This window comes from Euleptes europaea, chromosome 10 (assembly GCF_029931775.1).
Source record: "Euleptes europaea isolate rEulEur1 chromosome 10, rEulEur1.hap1, whole genome shotgun sequence".
NCBI classification, from domain to species: domain Eukaryota; kingdom Metazoa; phylum Chordata; class Lepidosauria; order Squamata; family Sphaerodactylidae; genus Euleptes; species Euleptes europaea.
Window position 1 is genome coordinate 44,835,603 of NC_079321.1, and position 16,947 is coordinate 44,852,549.

Here is a 16,947-nt window from a genome sequence, read left to right on the forward strand (position 1 = left end):
AGTTATCTCCTCTCCAAACTAAACATACCGAGCTCCTTCAACCTTTCCTCATAGGACTAGGTCTTCAGACCCCTCACCATCTTCATTGCCCTCCTCTGGATATGTTCCAACTTGTCAACATCCTTATTAAACTGCAGGGCCTGAAACTGAACACAGTACTCCAAGTAAGGTCTAAACAGAGCAGAGGAAACTGATACTATCACTTTGCGTGATGTGGACACTAACCTTATGTTGATCCAGCCCAAAATCGCATCAGGAGAAAGCACAACGGTTGCATCTGCCCTCAGAGACCAAGCAAGGAACCACCACTGACATCTAGTGGCCAGAGGGAGCAGAGTGGCAGCAGCTGCTCTCGAAGGGGAAAGGGGCTAAGAAACTCAGATTCCTGAGTAGTGTTATTTGGCAAGAAGATATTTGTTTATCCCTGCCTCAGCTGGCTCACGGGCTGGATTAGACTGCTCATGGGGCCAGATCCGTCCTGCAGGCCTTATGTTTGACACTTCTGAATTGGAAGATCCCCCTTCCTTGTGAACCCTATCTGGGCGGAAAGGTGGTATAAAAATAAAATAGATAACCAAATTGCAGTGGTTTGGCATGGGTTGAATGATATGCGTGTATTAAGTTAGTTTGGAAACAGTTTTGATGGGTGTCTATTTGCTTGTGTGCTCAGTTCAAGATGTTGGTTCTTATCCGCAATTACTGAGTTCAATCTATATAACCCAGGGGTCTCAAAACTGCGGCTCCAGAGCCGCATGCGGCTCTTTGGCCCGTTTAGTGCGGCTCTCCGAACTTGGTTCGGAGCCCCTGCTCTTGCTCCCGCTTGCGCCGGCAGCCGGGCTGCGGAGCCGGCGCGCCTGAGAGAGAGAGAGAGCGGGCGAGTGGGCGTGCTGTCTCCCCCCCCCCACCGTGGAGAATGGCTGGGTCCCCCTTGCCCTTGCCCTCAATGGTTAGGAGGCTAAAGCCTCCCCTCCCCTCTAGCCACACGATTTCTGAGCAGGCAGCTCGGCAGTTCCTGCCCCCCCCCATCAGCTGTTGGGCAGGGCGGGCTTCCTTTGGTAGACCTGGCCTCCGGCTGAGTCCCATTGGGAGGCCATGTCTACCCACTGGCTTTCTTGGCAGTAGACCTGGACTCCGAGGAGGGGAAAAAGTCCCCCTTCAGAGGGCAGGTCTACCAATTGGCTTCTATGGGCCTCCGGAGGCCAGGTCTACTGCCAAGAAAGCCAATGGGTACACCTGGCCTCCCAATGGGACTCAGCCGGAGGCCAGGTCTACCAATAGGCTTTTATGGCGGTAGACCAGGCCTCCAGACGAGGACTCCGGACGGGGAGGGGGAAATGGCAGGGACTTACAATTTAATTTTTATCAATAAATAAGATCACTATTAAGTATGATATCAAGTTTTATTCAGTGTACCTATAGTTTAATTAAGACTTAAAACTTTAATTAAAGTTTATTAAGTTAATAAACAGTGTACCTACCTATATAGTTTAAGTTTAAGAAATTTGGTTCCCAAAAGAAATCTCAGTCGTTGTACTGTTGATATTTGGCTCTTTTGACTAATGAGTTTGCCGACCCCTGATATAACCGAAGGACTGCCTGCCCCAGTATAATATCATGCACCTTCAGGCTATCTTAGTGATGGCCTCCATACTGCCATGTCAAGATTTTGTGTATTTGGGAGTGGGGGTGTAGTGCAATCCTGAAGGGGGGCGGAGCCACACAGGAACTGGTGTGACCCCTATGCTGGTGTCTGTGCCACTTCCACCATGCAAACTGATGCTTTGCACCATGCAAAAGATGCCTTTTGGGGCACCTTAGCATAGTGGTTTCTCTCTAGGACCTGGCCAACCTGGCCAACCTCTGTTCAAATCCTAATTCTGCCAAGAAGCTCACCAGGCGACCTTGGTCCAGTCAGTCTCTCTCAGCTTTGCCCACCTCACAGGGTTCTTGTGATATTAAGATGGAGGAGGGCAGAATTATATATGCTGCCCAAATAATAGACTCAAATATAATCTTTTCAGTAAAGGTATTTGCACATTTTGATGGCAAAACAAGTGAGAATGCACTCACCATGAATGGGATTTAAGGCTGCAGATTCAATCTAATGTATTTGCTTTAAACATACTAAAAGTTATATTTATGTCCCACAATTGTTTTAAAAAAAATTACAGCACCTTATGAAATATGTCCTGAGGATTACTTGATATCGATGGTATGGAAAAGGACGCCAGCAGGGGACATGGCTTTCAATCGGTGTCCTCTTAATGCTACAGGTACCATTTTAAAATATCCAGTGTGTCTAAGTATTGCCAAAGAAACAGTTTTTTTTCTCGATGTTATTTTTCTTTTATCTCTGCCTTCCCCTGTAAGGTTTACATAATTTTAACTACTATCTAACTGAAATACTTTAAATCAGTATATTATGTACTTAGGTCCTGGCTACTAAAAGAATAGTAATGACTTCAGGGCCTCTGAGGGAACAAAATTCCAGGGGCCCTAGCTGCTCTGGGGACCCCTCCAGCTGGGCAAGCCATGTCATTTTCTTATTTATAATATGACGGTTGGGTAGAGGTCTGAGTTGTGTGAGGGGGCAGAGGGAATAGTCACTTGGGGGCTCCTGGAGTTTCGGAGTGATTATCACTGGCGGCATTCAGCCTGTTTGCTAGAAATAAATTCTGGCACCCTCTTTCAAATTAAAGGATGCTTCGAAGGTCAAGCTCTGCAGAGAAACTTGAATGGCTCCTGAGTTACTGCTCGGGCTTCCTTGCATGAAATTGTATTTGTATTCATGCTTGAAAAAGGATGTCGAATGATTCTGAATGAGCTTCTTTTTCCTCTGACTGTTGTTTCTGTTCCATAAATATATTTTTTTCTGTGTTCTCTGTGACTCACAGGCACCACTAGCAGACGCTGCTCTCTCAGTCTTCATGGAGTGGCCTTCTGGGAACAGCCGAGCTTTGCTAGATGCATATCAAATGAGTACAGACACTTGCAGCATTCAGTAGGTGCAAAGCCAGCTTTAGTACTTGCTCTGTTTATTCCTTGCTAAATGCCAGCATGAATGGGGGTAACTCTTTGCTGTCCAGACAGGTCTCCTAATGCAAAACAAAAACAAAAACCCTACAACAAATGCTGTGGATGATGAAAAAAAAACCATTAAGTTAAATGGGTACTATTTTCATTCAGCCCCTCCCCTTCATATTTCCTTTATATTCACAGTATTATACTGTTTGGGGGCTTCTTATTCCCTTTAAAAATGTCTATAGGGAGCAGAAGGCAAAGGGCACATTTTAGGATTATTAGGAACTGTGATTGTGAATAAATTAGATTGATTAGAACACAGTAGAAAATTTCGTAACTCATTCAGTGTTTCAATGCCATGCCCATAAATCAGATGTATCTTTCTCTTTTCAAATTGTGTGCCTCAGCTGGGGGCAACCATAACAGTATAAATTACATTTGTGTATTACAAAAGAAAATTAGTAGCTCCATCTCTAAAAGGTCTGTCGGGATTTTTTGGGCGCAAATTAAAATAATATTCTTAATAAATATGATATCATGCAAAAAGACTTTCTCACACTATATGTGTACACTAACACTCTCCTAACAAAAAAGTCATAAGTGAAGAAAAGTTCAATGCCAGTTTCTTATAGATTTTCCTTTCCCCCCCATCCCTAAGATGTATCTTCCTGATACCTTTCACCGCCCACCCTGAATAATGATTTCTTTCTTTATTTTTTATTTACAGAATTTGTATCCTACTTTTTCTGCCCTTACAAAGGCTACCAAGGCAGCTAACAATTTTAAACATTCTTGATAAAATTACCGTACATTTTAAAACTATTAAAATCAACACCCCTTCCAAAACATATATCATTAAGACACTTGTAAAAAGAAAAAGAAGACAGCAGCAGAAGGGGGAAGATGAATCTCCCTTGGGGGGAGAGTTCTACAGCTTTGGTGCCATGACCAAGAAGGCCCTCTCCTGGGTTGCCTAATCTCAGAAGATGGGGGCACCTGAAGCAGGGCCTTTGAAGATTACTGTAGTGGTCAGGTTCATTAATCATATAACCATTGTTCATTAATCAGTTCAGTTCGGTTTTATTCCATATATAATCATTTAACAGAGAAACACTAGTACAGATGTGTGTTGAACCCCTTCTTGGCCAATGGGGCTGGTATGAACTTTTAATGCCTCCGTGAGGACATCATCCCAAATCTACTATTTCATGAGACTTAAAAAAAAGAAAAATCTGCTTTCGTTTCTGAAATGTAATGAATGGACATATTATAGGAATGGGTCTATGGCTTAGGTCTCCCCCTGCCTCAGTTCCCAGGACCTGGTAAATTGTATCTGATCCTTGCGGCCATGCTGGGGTGCTGTTTATTTCTTTTTCTTTTTTAATAAATTTTTTATTATTTTTCTATAGTGATCAAACAGAGTATTCAACAATCAATATAAGTAAACATCAGAGTATAAATTCTAATTAATAATTGTTGAAAATACATCCATATATAGATAATAAAAAAATAAAATATACAAACTTCCCCTACACCTCCCTCAATCTTGTCATTTATTTGTTATCTCCTTTGTTTAAGATTCTAATCCTAATATTATTACAAACATTTATAAACATTTACTATTTCATTTACCTATTTTAAAATAAAGAGGGGAAAAAGAAAAAAGAACAGAAAAGAAAAAAGAACAGATATATAAAAATAAAAATAAAAATGGATTAGATAATATGTAACATTTTTAACCTCCTTTAGAAATGAATATTCTAATTTCTCAGTTTCTCCCACATATCTAATGACTGACAATTATGTTAATGTCATTAATTATTCTGTTTTTATCAAAGCCAAACCATTTAATCAGACCTTTTTAGTTAAACCCCCCCAAAAAAACTAAGCCCTTTGACCCAGTCTCTTTATCTTAAATTTCCAACATCTTCCTCTCCTTCCCAGAAGCTTTAAACGATGAAGGGCATCCATGGAAGTTGTTAATGTAATTCCCTCTGTGGAAATTGATGTAAGATAATGAATCTGCAACAGATTTTCTTCCATCCCCAAGGCGAAGAGAAAAATCTCGGTGTTTCCAGCTGTTCGCCCTTTTAAGTTCTCCCAGTTAACTTTGAAAAGTTCCTCAGGTAGTACATACAACCAAAAATCCAAGTCGCTTACATTCATCTCCATGGTTATCAGTCGGGTTGATTCGGTTTCTTCTTGCAGGTATATATCCTTCGGAAATCCTTCGTAGCTCTCCATCTCCTTTGCAGTGTTTAATTCTTCATTTAATGGCTTATCATTTGGGGAGCTTCCTTATCTCATCTCAGATCTCATTGTCATAATCCGGACTTTAAAGTCCTTAAGATCTCCCAGAATTTCATCCAATTTCCGAATAGCAAGTTCATAGGTGTTGTTTGTCAGAGAGAAGAGACGATCCATGTATTTAATCTCACTTTCCATGGTTGCCACTTCTGGTGGTTAATTGAAGTTTAATTTGTAAAATCCAGACAGGAATATGTTGAGCTGTAGAATGATGTTGCAGGGGGTAGAGTAGAAAGTTGCCCGTCTGCCTCCGTCCTTTTGCCTAGGAACTGGGGAAGTATTTGCCAGTTACACAATGCCACACATCCGGTCTCAAATCCCGTAGTATTCTCACGATGGCAGACAATAGCTGATACTTCCGGGTAAGCCGTGGCAAAGGAATTTGTTTACTCAGAAAAGCCTCCTCCCGGAAGTAGGGAGGAATCTGCTCATCCCTCCTCCTTACACTTCAGGATTTCTGATTGGTGGCTGTACCATCATTCAAATAGTCCCGATTGTTGTGTCTATCCACCGATCAATTTGATTAAAATCCTGTCGGCTTATCAAATGTTTTTAAATGTCAAAGAGTCAGCCAAATCTCAGATAGGAAGATTCAGATTCTATAGATATATTTTCCACTCCTTCAAAGCTTCCAATTCCAGGTAAAACAAAAGAGTTCTTGTTACTTACTCAGATTTTAGAAGAGTAGGTATTCTTGCTTAAATATTGTTGCTTAGATGGTAATAGATAGGGGAGAGCTGAGCCTAAAATCCAAAGAGATGTTCACGGCAATGGTTCCCCCTCAAGCCAGACGGGACCTCGCCCAGGATTCCAAGAGTCACACAATGGCTCTCTCGGCAAAACTGGGGGTCAAACCGTACTTCGCGGGCAGCAGGAGAGATCCTGTTTCCCAATCCACTGTTTAGGATCGGGTGCAGGATTACATCCCAGATTTGAACAAATCTTGGTTCTCTTGGGAGCCCCCAAGAGACGTGGCACTCAGTTCAGCATCCCTAGCGGAACCGGGTGCTGTTTATTTCAAGCACATCAGACACCCAGACTATTTGACTTAAAATGTCAACAGTGTACAGTTTCTGTTGAAACAAGCCAGCTTTACAAGATGAGTGTGAAGTAGTTGCATCGGTACTAGGGGATATAATGCCAAGTAGGAATAACTTGTGAAATTTCGCTGTTTTTTAGACAGTTGTATCAAAACCTCTTGAGAGAAAATACAAAGGGCTATGGGATATGAAGCAAGCACCTCTTCCCTTCCTTCTGCTCTTTTCCAGATTATAAACCTTTGGCCTCTCTGTCTCACATCTGCCATATGTAAAATGATCCTCAGTTAAGCCAAATATGACCAGGTTTGGGAATCAGGAGCATTGGCTGAAACAGCAAGCCTTTATGGACAAGTGGGAGACTATGATGCCGAATTCAAACCAATGTAGAACACCACAAAATAATCCCGCTACTTCTATAATAAACTGTCTGGAGGAAGGAATAAATTGTACAAGAGGAAGCTTTTCATTCCCAGTATCAGAGCAGACATTTCATTGAGGAATACAGAGAGTTGCATGATATGCAGCCTTCCTAATATAATTTGGGGGGGGAAATGAAATCAGCTCTAATGAGCCGCAGCTGAAGCAAATCATTATTCACCTCAGAGTTCTTTTGATCAAATTACATTTCATTTCAGCACTTCCAATAACACGAGGGAAGTATGCGAGCAAAATTATCGCATGACCTTGTAAGGAGCACAGAAATCATTTTTATAAGGTGTATTACAATATTTTTGATAACCAAGAACTTGTTGCCCCCAATGGCTCCCAGTATATCAGACTGACATATACTGTGCCTTTGGCTGAGAAAAGCTTTCTACTCTGCAGAAATGCAGTATGCATATTCTGCCCTCATCCTACACAGATTGTAAAACTTCCACAGCGTTGTATATTATGTGTACATTCTCCAATCAGCTGCTCCAAGCCAGTTTCTCATGTTTTCTCCTGTTCAGTACTGTAGATTCAACTGCCTTTTCATCCATTGAAGGGAGTGGGATTGTTAGGGTTGCCAACCTCCAGGTACTAGCTGGAGATCCCCTATTATTACAACTGATCTCCAGCCGATATAATTCAGTTTACCTGAAGAAAATGGCCACTTTGGCAATTGGACCTCATGGCATTGAAGTGCCTCCCCAAACTCTGCCTTCCTCAGGCTCTGCCCCAGAAATCTCCAGGTATTTCCCAACCCGGACCTGGCAACCCTAGGGATTGTGCCTGCTGGCCCTCCTGCTGTCATCCCAGTGGTAAGATGAATGTCTGTAGCAAGCTTCTATATGCACATGTGTGCATACATAGAGGCACCTACGCCATGGGGACTTTCCTTTTTGCAGCATTCCAAATCACGTTTATGTGCACATAGGGTCTCACTGCAGAAGTTCTGCTACATGTTTGGGGATGGGGGCAGTGGATATGATCCCATGTCCTTCTGCATGCATTCAATGAAGACAAAGACAAATGACTGAAAAGGGTTCGCGTTTAATCGTTCACAATACAGCACAGATCTAGTCTAACTTGTATTTCCGGACTGCTCTGATTGCTTAGCCAATCTAGACTATGATAAAGTGAATATCTATATTTTTAGCCTCAGAAAGGGAAAATTAAAGCCATGTGTATTCTTGAAAAATGGCAGTTGATTGAGAAGGCCCTTAAAACTCCCAAATGTATTTGTTTGCCTACTTCCAGAAGAATGTGTGAGTCTATGGTAGCAAAAACAACAGAGTTTTTTAATGCACAAGGCCTAAATCACTACTTGCTTCTGTCACTTTATAATGCAAATATAAAAATTATCTCAGCTAGAATGGTCATTTGCTTTACAAATGCCTCCTTGTTTCAGCCTTCCACAGGGGAGGCTGGAAAGTAATTTAGACCTCCTTGTATAAACATGGAAGCAACCCCATGGCATACTGAAGACTAAGCAATGTTGTGTGGCAGGAGCTTTTAGCTAAGATCTGGTGGTAGCTTACCTCCCTTAGGGACTTGGATAAGCATTCACCAAACGACAACTGTAGCACATTAACACTTCCATGTATTTAAACTTTTAATCTCACTGCTGCACTCTGCTGTGCAGACAGCTGTTTATTTGCATCTTTGTGGTGCCATTTCCAAGGACTGTACAATCTTTGAAGAAAATGAGGCCCATTGTGCATACTATAGAGCATGGCGAGTTCTATAAACAGGATCCAAGATACATGTTAGTGGAGGGCAGAGAGTCTGCCATCTAGATATGAACTACGAGTAATAGAATTAAGGACTCATACAAATAATATAGACATATTTGTTTAAATTAGTGTACTTCTGAATGCAAACTGGTTGGCGGGTTTTGTTTTGGTTTTTTGGGAGTGGTTGTCTATTGGCCTCCCTAATCCTTCCCCCTCCCCCGCTACTGAGCACTACCCACCTTATATCACCTTGGGGGTGGACAGATTCATCTGCCTTACTGCAGATGACTATTTTTTTGGATTTTAACGCCATTGGAGGCATTATTGTATTATTTATTAGATTGGTGAGGGCTATTTTAAATTGTATTTTAATTTGTATTTTTAAATGTTTTATTATATTTTGGATCGTGTAAGCTGCTCTGAGCCCTACCTTCAGGTTGGGGAGGATGGGCTAGAAATGCAATAAAAAAAAAACATAAATAAATAAGAAGAGTTGGTTTTTATACCCTGCTTTTTTCTACCTTTATGGAGTCTCCGAGAGGCTTACCTTCCCTTCTCCTCCCCACGACAGGTACCTTGTGAGGTAGGTGGGACTGAGAGAGTTCTGAGAGAACTGTGACTAGCCCAAGGTCACCCAGCAGGCTTCATGTGGAGTAGTGGGGATATAGGAAGCATATGCAGACCTCCCTTTCCCACTAATCGACTATTGTTCTGCCTGAGTATGCACATGTAGGAGTAAAGGATTAGGGGGAGTTGGTTTTTATTGCACTTGTGAGAATCCTTCACATGCAGTTGCTGTATACATGGTACATTGGATAATGTTCTGTGAATGCAAGGAGACACTTTTTTCCTATCTCACCAGTAATTCAAGATTTATTATTTGCATGACAAATATATTCGAGAAATAAGCAAATGCTAGTATTTACATTTCTGTCTTTGTATGAAAATGAAGTGCTACAGCGCAATGTAGAAAGAGAGTTCACTTGAAGGACACTCAGTCTCTATAACCCTAAGCATTAGTTTTCTTCATACGACGACCTGTGAGATTTAGCTCCAGGCTATGATGTCTGTCACAAGAAAATAAAATACAGTTTTTAGAATCCTCATTCTCCTTATTCTTGACTCTTCCTCTTGTTAACACGCATTACACAGAGCAGTAACATAAAATCTTCAAGACATGTCTAATGGTTAAACAATAGCAGTAGCCAAGCTCCTCACATAGCATCTCAGATAATTGTAGCATTGAAATGATCATATAAACCATGTAAAACAAACACGGGAGGGGGGGGAATCAATACTGAAGCTAGAAGACTGTATATTCTATCTATTAAACATTTTCTTTCAGATAACTAGATCACATCTCACTCAAATAAGCCCTATGGACGCTAGTTATATTGGCGTATTTAATTATTTGTTTGTAGTGTTGAAAACTAATCTCTCACCATAGGGTGTTCTTCAGACCATATACAATAAAATTAGTTAAATACATACACTAAAATTGGAAGTTTTCTAAGCTTGCCCCTGCTGGTAGACCAACTGTTATCTCAGTTGTATTGAACTACCAGCAAACGAGTAAAAATTATCAGGCTGGAATATTTTATGGAATATATATGCAACCATTCTTTTCTACAGTTCCAAAAAGTGACATTGGCACATGACAACAATCAGGCTGCATGCATAAAGTTCGACTCGTAGAAGGACTGTACGCATTACAGTCTATTTTGGCTTTTATAGAAATAGCTATACTTTGCAGGAATTCTTCATTCATTCTATTTCTGTGTTTGCAGAATTAGAGCTGGAGCCATGATCACTGTTGCAGTTATTAGTATCTTAAGTGTTTCTGGTTAGAATTGTCAGAATCTTTGTGAGCAGTGCTTCCGAGACTGTTGCAAATTCCTGACAAAACAACTGTTCACCCACTCACAAGACGCAGAGAAGAACACACTGAAAAATGGTGTGTGTGGGGGGGAAGGCACTGTTTGAAATGCCTAGAACGCTTCAGAGATAGCTCATGAATGGATTAAAATGTGCTGTATGAAAAAAAGTCCCTGCATCGCTTTACTCAGAATCGAGCCAACGATGGATAGCGTACGGCTTAGAACTGTAATGTGAAAGGGGTCACTGTACGGCACTTTCACACAGCCCAAATAATGCACTTTCAGTCCACTTTCAATGCACTTTGAAGGTGGATTTTATTGTGTGAACTGGCAAAATCCACTTGCAAACAATTGTTAAGGTGCACTGAAAGTGGATTGAAAGTGCATTATTTGGGCTGTGTGAAAGTGCGTCACAATATGAGAAAAGGGCTTTAACTGTCGAACCTCTGCTGTATAATAGTAAATGACACAGGAGCCCTGCCCTTTTCCAAAAGTACCAGCCCTTAATTTCATTGTTACTCGGAGTTTTATCCTGAAAAACAATTTCAGTCAAAGCATTGTTTTTTTAATTCACTTTTTTTATACCCCACTTTTCTCCCCAGTGGGGACCCAAAGGGGTTTCCAATGTTCTCTACTCCTCCATTTTATCTTGTGAGGTGGGTTAGTCTGAGAGTGTGTGACTGGCCCAAGGTCACGCAGCAAGCTTCCATAGCAGCATGGGGATTCGAACCTGGGTATCCCCAATCTTAGTACGACACTGTAACCACTATGCAACACTTCTTCCCTACCTCTATTTATGTCTTACAATGGATTTATGTAAAAAGCAAATGCATCTGCAAGAATTTGCATGCATACTTTAACTCAGTTAAAGTGAACGAAATCTAAGAGAAACTAGCTGACAAATGGATTACAACACAATAGTGTTAATCAGAGGGCAACAAAGACAGAAATATAGGGATATTATTTTACAGTTGTTTATGTAAATAGGAAGTAATTTAGCTAAGAACACCATTTATGTTTTCCTTTACACCTGAATTGGGAGGGGGCTGGGACTAGAATCTCCATTAAATTAATAATTTAGCACTTGAGCCTCTGTACTTTTTTATGCCAGTGCTCTTCCTTCATAACGTGGAGGTAACAAAACTAAATCTAAGAGGAAAGGTGAGTTATGTGGAAGCTAAATGGCAGAAGAGACATAAAACATTGTGCATTAGTACTCACAGCCATAAAACAGTTTCCATAGCAGAAGGGGATGGTAAGCATGATGTGATATTATATCATAAAATATTCACAAATCCATTTTCTAAAACTTTAGAATGGTGTGTGGGCACTCTGGAATTTCCTCTTTGGGAATGCTTTATTTCACAAGAAAGATTGATGCCTCTGCAGTGTTAGAGTTTAAATTTTGACAAACACACTATGCTTCTGGCATGAAAGCAGGACAGTTCGGGAGAACAGATACAGCAGAAGAAATGCCTTTAATATCTGCGTACAAGAAGGAATTGGGCAAGTGTTACTTGTCATAGCATTCTACCATAAATTCACTCTTTTACACAACTATTACAGGTTCCATAGAGGAGTTGTACCCTCTTTGCATATTCTCTCACATATAGGTATAGAATCTTGACTGAATCTATGAATGACTAACTGCACAATCCTAAGGGGGGGGGCGAAAGGGGATAGGAGCCAGCGTGACCTCAGTGCTGGTGTTAATGCCACTGATGTTGGCGTGGGGGTACTCACATTGGCTCTGGGGAGCTGCATGGCAGTACGAGCCATGGGCTCTGGCGCAGCCTCACCACCAGTGTTTTCCCAGCACAGGGGCTCACATCGGCATCAAAGGGGGCATTCCCGGGGAGGCCCTGGAACACCCCCTTTTTGCAGGCGCCTAGTGATGCCTGCAAAAAAGCAGGCATTGCCCTGTGGAACTCTATAGAGAGTTCCATGGGGTTTCCTTCGAAATTGTATTTCCGGCTTGCTGCGCCTGGCAGCAGAACTACCACCGCAGCAGAACTACCGCCCTGTTCGGACTGGGCTGCCCCTACCAATATGATGCAGTATTTTGGCTGAAGCTAAGCAGCTGTGAGTGTAATCAGTTTCTAGTAATCAGTATTTTCACTAATAACTATGTACTGAAAAGAAGATAGAGGCTTTAAAAAAGCTGTGGCTAAATGGTAGAGCATCTGCTTGGCATGCAGAAGGTCCCAGGTTCAATCCCCGACATCTCGTTAAAGGGACTAGGCCAGTAGGGGATGTGAAAGACCTCTACAGGAGACCCTGGAGAGCCGCTGCTGGTCTGAGTAGACAATACTGACCTTGATGTGTTCAACATGTTCAACAACAAAAGCTGGAAATTCAGCAGTGGAGCCTGACATATTTCTGCAAGAGTTTTGCCCTAAATGCTTCCCACAAGGCTTGGTAACAGAGTTAAGTAAAAAATAAAAAATAAAGATACATTGTTGATCATTTAGATCTATGATATTTCCTTTAGATTTTTCATGCTATATCAACCCTATTTGGTTTTCAGTAACTATGGTAACTGGAAATAACATGCTAGTTTACTCCATTTTGCCTCATATTGGATGGTGTTTTGACAAACTAGGACACTACAGATCTTGAATCAATGTCCATTAAATATTGAAGGACATTTTTCCCCAATCTACATATGCATAGTGTGGGATGCAAGAAAGAGAGAGCTATTGAAGTACTGCTTTAACAGCTGTTTCTTTCTACCATCTGTTTCTTTCTACCATAAACTATACCTTAATAAGCCTGCATATAAGATCACTAAAAGATGACCTTCATGCAGGAAGAACAACTTTGTCAAGCAGAGCAGCTTTCATGGGTAACAGAAAGCTGTGCACAGACTAATATGTTGCTTTTTTGACATATTATTTATTTGTTTATCTTATCATTTACATTTATATCCCACCCTCATTCCCAGCAAGCCAGGCCCAGGGCGCCTCACAACACAATATAAAACATCAATTTAAAAACTATATTAAAACATCTATATTAAAAACATACCTTAAAATCCATACCTCATATTTTAAAACAAGATGGCATAATTTCAGCTGCTGGCCAGTCCTGGCCAGCCAGTGGACCCCCACAACCAGTTGGGGTAGGATGGGGAGATCAGGAATTTGTGGCAATGGAAAGGCTTGTGGCTGCCCTCAGGTGTAGGCCTGGCGGAACAGTTCTGTTTTGCAGGCCCTGCGGAACTCACATGAAGCTGCCTTACACTGAATCAGACCCTTGGTCCATCAAAGTCAGTATGGTCTACTCAGACTGGCAGTAACTCTCCAGGGTCTCAAGTAGAGGTCTTTCACATCACCTACTTGCCTAGTCCCTTTAACTGGAGATGCTAAGGATTGAACCTGGGAACGTCTGCATGCCAAGCAGATGCTCTACAAACTGAGCCACAGCCCCTACCCAGTTGGTCAACTGTTGTGGTTCTCCACTTTCACTCTTGCTTTTGTAGATTTATTTGTATTTATTTGTCTACTAAGACCGGCAGCGGCTCTCCAGGGCCTCAGGCAGAGAAAGGTCTTTCACATCACCTACTTGCCTAGTCCCTTTAAGTGGAGATGCTGGGGATTGAACCTGGGACCTTCTGCAACTCGTTTAGGTCCCGCAGGGCCCGATGTTATTTGGTAGACTGTTCCACCAGGCTGGGGCCAGGGCCAAAAAGGCCGAAATATACATTAGGTTTTTTTAAAAAAATTAATTATTATTTTTAATTTACGTTGTTTATAGTTTGCCTTTCTCATGGGGATTCAAGGTGGATTACACATAGGAAGCCAGTACAATCACACACAAAAATGGGACATTCAATGCATTAGGATTTTAGAAATCTGGAGCCACCAGAAAGAACTAAAGCATAGCATAAGTATTTACATGACACATTAAGTGGTACAGAAATTACATAAATGGAATCCTACTTACACTAAGCTAAACACAGCAGTATAAACCACAATCCCTAATCATTTATCCAAGCAAGTTTGTAAAACCATTTTGTGCAGTGCAACCCTACTACCTGTGCAGAAAAGCCCTCTTGGATAGTTCAGTTTTGCAGTTTGTAGAAGGCCAGGAGAGTGGGAGCTTTCCTGACCTCATCGGGCAGACCGTACCACAAGGTGGGAGCCACAATGGAGAGAGCATGGATGCAGGCAGTTGTTGATTTTGCCCTTTTGCAGGTTGGCACCTGCAGAAGGCCCTGCTCGGATGAGTGAAGCTGTCGTGGTGGAGCATAGGGAGAGAGGCGGTCCCACAAATAAGAGGGGCCAAGGCCATGCTTTGTATGGGATAGCCAATAACTTATATTGAGCCTGGCAACTGATGGGCAGCCAATGGAGCATCTGCAGAATGGGAGTAATGTGCATGCTCCTTCTAGCTCTGATTAATAGTCGAACCACAGCTTTCTGGGCCAGTGGGAGTGTCCGAGTTGATTTTGAGCAGAGACCAATGCACAATTCATCACAGTAGTCCAGTCTCAATGTTACTATGTCATGGATCCAGGTGGCCAGGTCAGTTGTATCAAGGTAAAGGGTCATGTTACGAGTTAGGCTGAGTTGGTAGAAAGCCTTTTTTGCAACTGCATTAACTTCTCCAGTAATAGAGCTGGATCCAGTATAACCGCAAGATCCTTGATCTGAGAAAAGATTTAGCCCGTAGAGGCACGGTCAATTTATCAAGCCTGATGAGGCAATGGGAGGCGATTTCGCCATTGAATTCAAGGTGACGAAGCCCCCTAGTGGTGGGTGAAAACGTTTGAAATTTATCCAGAAAACATTCCTTGCTTGAATATTTCTTTCCTCTGGCGGTGAAGACTTCTTTGAAAAGCCACATTTATTTACCTTTAGCCGTCAGGCATCAAGAAGATACCATTTTCATTGCATCACTTAGTTTACGAACTTTGATTAGCATATTGCAGCTGTATTGTTTGTAATAAGAACGTTGTGTATATGCATGTATATATTGTCTGTTTATGTTTTGTCTTTGATGATTTTTTTAGTTCACATTTAAGGATGTTCACACTTGATCACTTGTTTGTATTCTATTAACTTTGTATAATATAGAATTGCCTTTGAATATTATTGATCCCTTTCTGTTCATTTTTGCTAGTTATAACTGAGTCAGCAAGGGTCTGTTGAGCTCCATCAGTAGTGGGTAGTACAATGTCCTTTAAGACCTCCTCCTTCCCAAGAGGGTTGTTAACAATACCTATTCTGCACCTCAAAATAGTTGTTTATTCATAGCTTCTCAGTAGTCTAGGATCCAATACAACTTGCCTCACTGTCACCAATCAAGTTATGGTGGGTAGGTGTTTGTTAAGCACCATCACACTGTTTCTGACTCATGGCGACCCTATGAATCAGTGTCCTCAAAAGTGTCCTCAAAAACGTCCAATCGTTAACAGCTTTGCTCAGATCTTGGAAACTGAGGGTCATGGCTTTCTTTATAGAGTCAATCCATCTCATGTTGAGTCTTCCACTTTTCCTGCTGCCTTCAACTTTTCCTACCATTATCGTCTTTTCTATTGAGTCTTGTCTTCTCATAATGTGACCAAAGTACGATAGCCTCAGTTTAATCATATGGTGGATACCCTTGCCATAATTTTCACAATATAAAATGCTCTCTGCTTCAATGATATTCCTCTTTCTTTACAACACTGTATCATAATTAACTCTTATTGAAAGAAGAGCTATTTGTAGAACCTATAGGACTGCAAAAATAAGGCCAAAATATATCAAAATGGTCTTCATATGAAACTTTCTAATGGTCAAAAAATGCTTACTTTTTTCCTAACTATGATGAATCAAGGAGACATAACAGACCTTGCTGCCTTGGATGACTCTGTCCTTCCAGGAAGCTTGAATCCCCTCCTGTCTACTCCTAGGGCTTTGGAGGGGGGATACCTTCATGGTCTGCATATGGGATACCCCTTTCCAATCATAGGGAAAGTTGCAATTGCTTTTTCAGAAGGAATTTGAGAAAGAATAGCTTCTCATTTTTTACAGCTGTCATTGTATGTATCATCTGGGCTCCTTATCTTTTTATCTTTGGGGTGGCTGTTTTTCTGCCTTACAAGAAATATAGAATCACTCATGATTTCTAATCATATAAAGAGTAGGTTTTTTAAACCCGCAATGTTCTTTCTCAGCACATGCTGGCCTAGCGACACCTTCTGCTTCATGTTGTTATATTTCTAACAGTTTTGTTTAAGGTTTAGTTGAAGCTATTAGATACATTTTTTCTCATTGGCCAGTACTGATTTTTTACAAGATTAGTACCCAACTGACAGCTGAGGAGAAAAGATTAAACAAATATCCCCGATAAAATAGAAGATTCCCATCAATTCTGTATGAGGACAGTCAGTTCATACATCCTATCTTCATATCAACATTGGTCCTGTTCTTACCAACATTTCTATATAGACCTCACGTGTGCCATCTGACAATTAAAAAACAGTTGTGATATCAGCTATCTGGCTCAGCTCTGTACCCAGAAACAGGCCCCTTTGTACACACTGTTCTTAAAATAATT

General features: G+C 41.3%; 1 protein-coding gene across 6 annotated transcripts in view; it reads left to right on the top strand.

The window, feature by feature from the left end:
- Positions 1–16,947, top strand: part of ADGRB3 (adhesion G protein-coupled receptor B3) — a 576,088-nt gene that overhangs the window by 224,423 nt on the left and 334,718 nt on the right. For all 6 annotated transcript variants that reach the window (XM_056856072.1, XM_056856071.1, XM_056856073.1 and 3 more), the window contains 2 exons: positions 2,172–2,273; positions 2,895–3,001. In XM_056856072.1, coding sequence (XP_056712050.1) covers positions 2,172–2,273; positions 2,895–3,001 — 209 coding nt within the window. The remainder of the gene's footprint in view (positions 1–2,171; positions 2,274–2,894; positions 3,002–16,947) is intronic.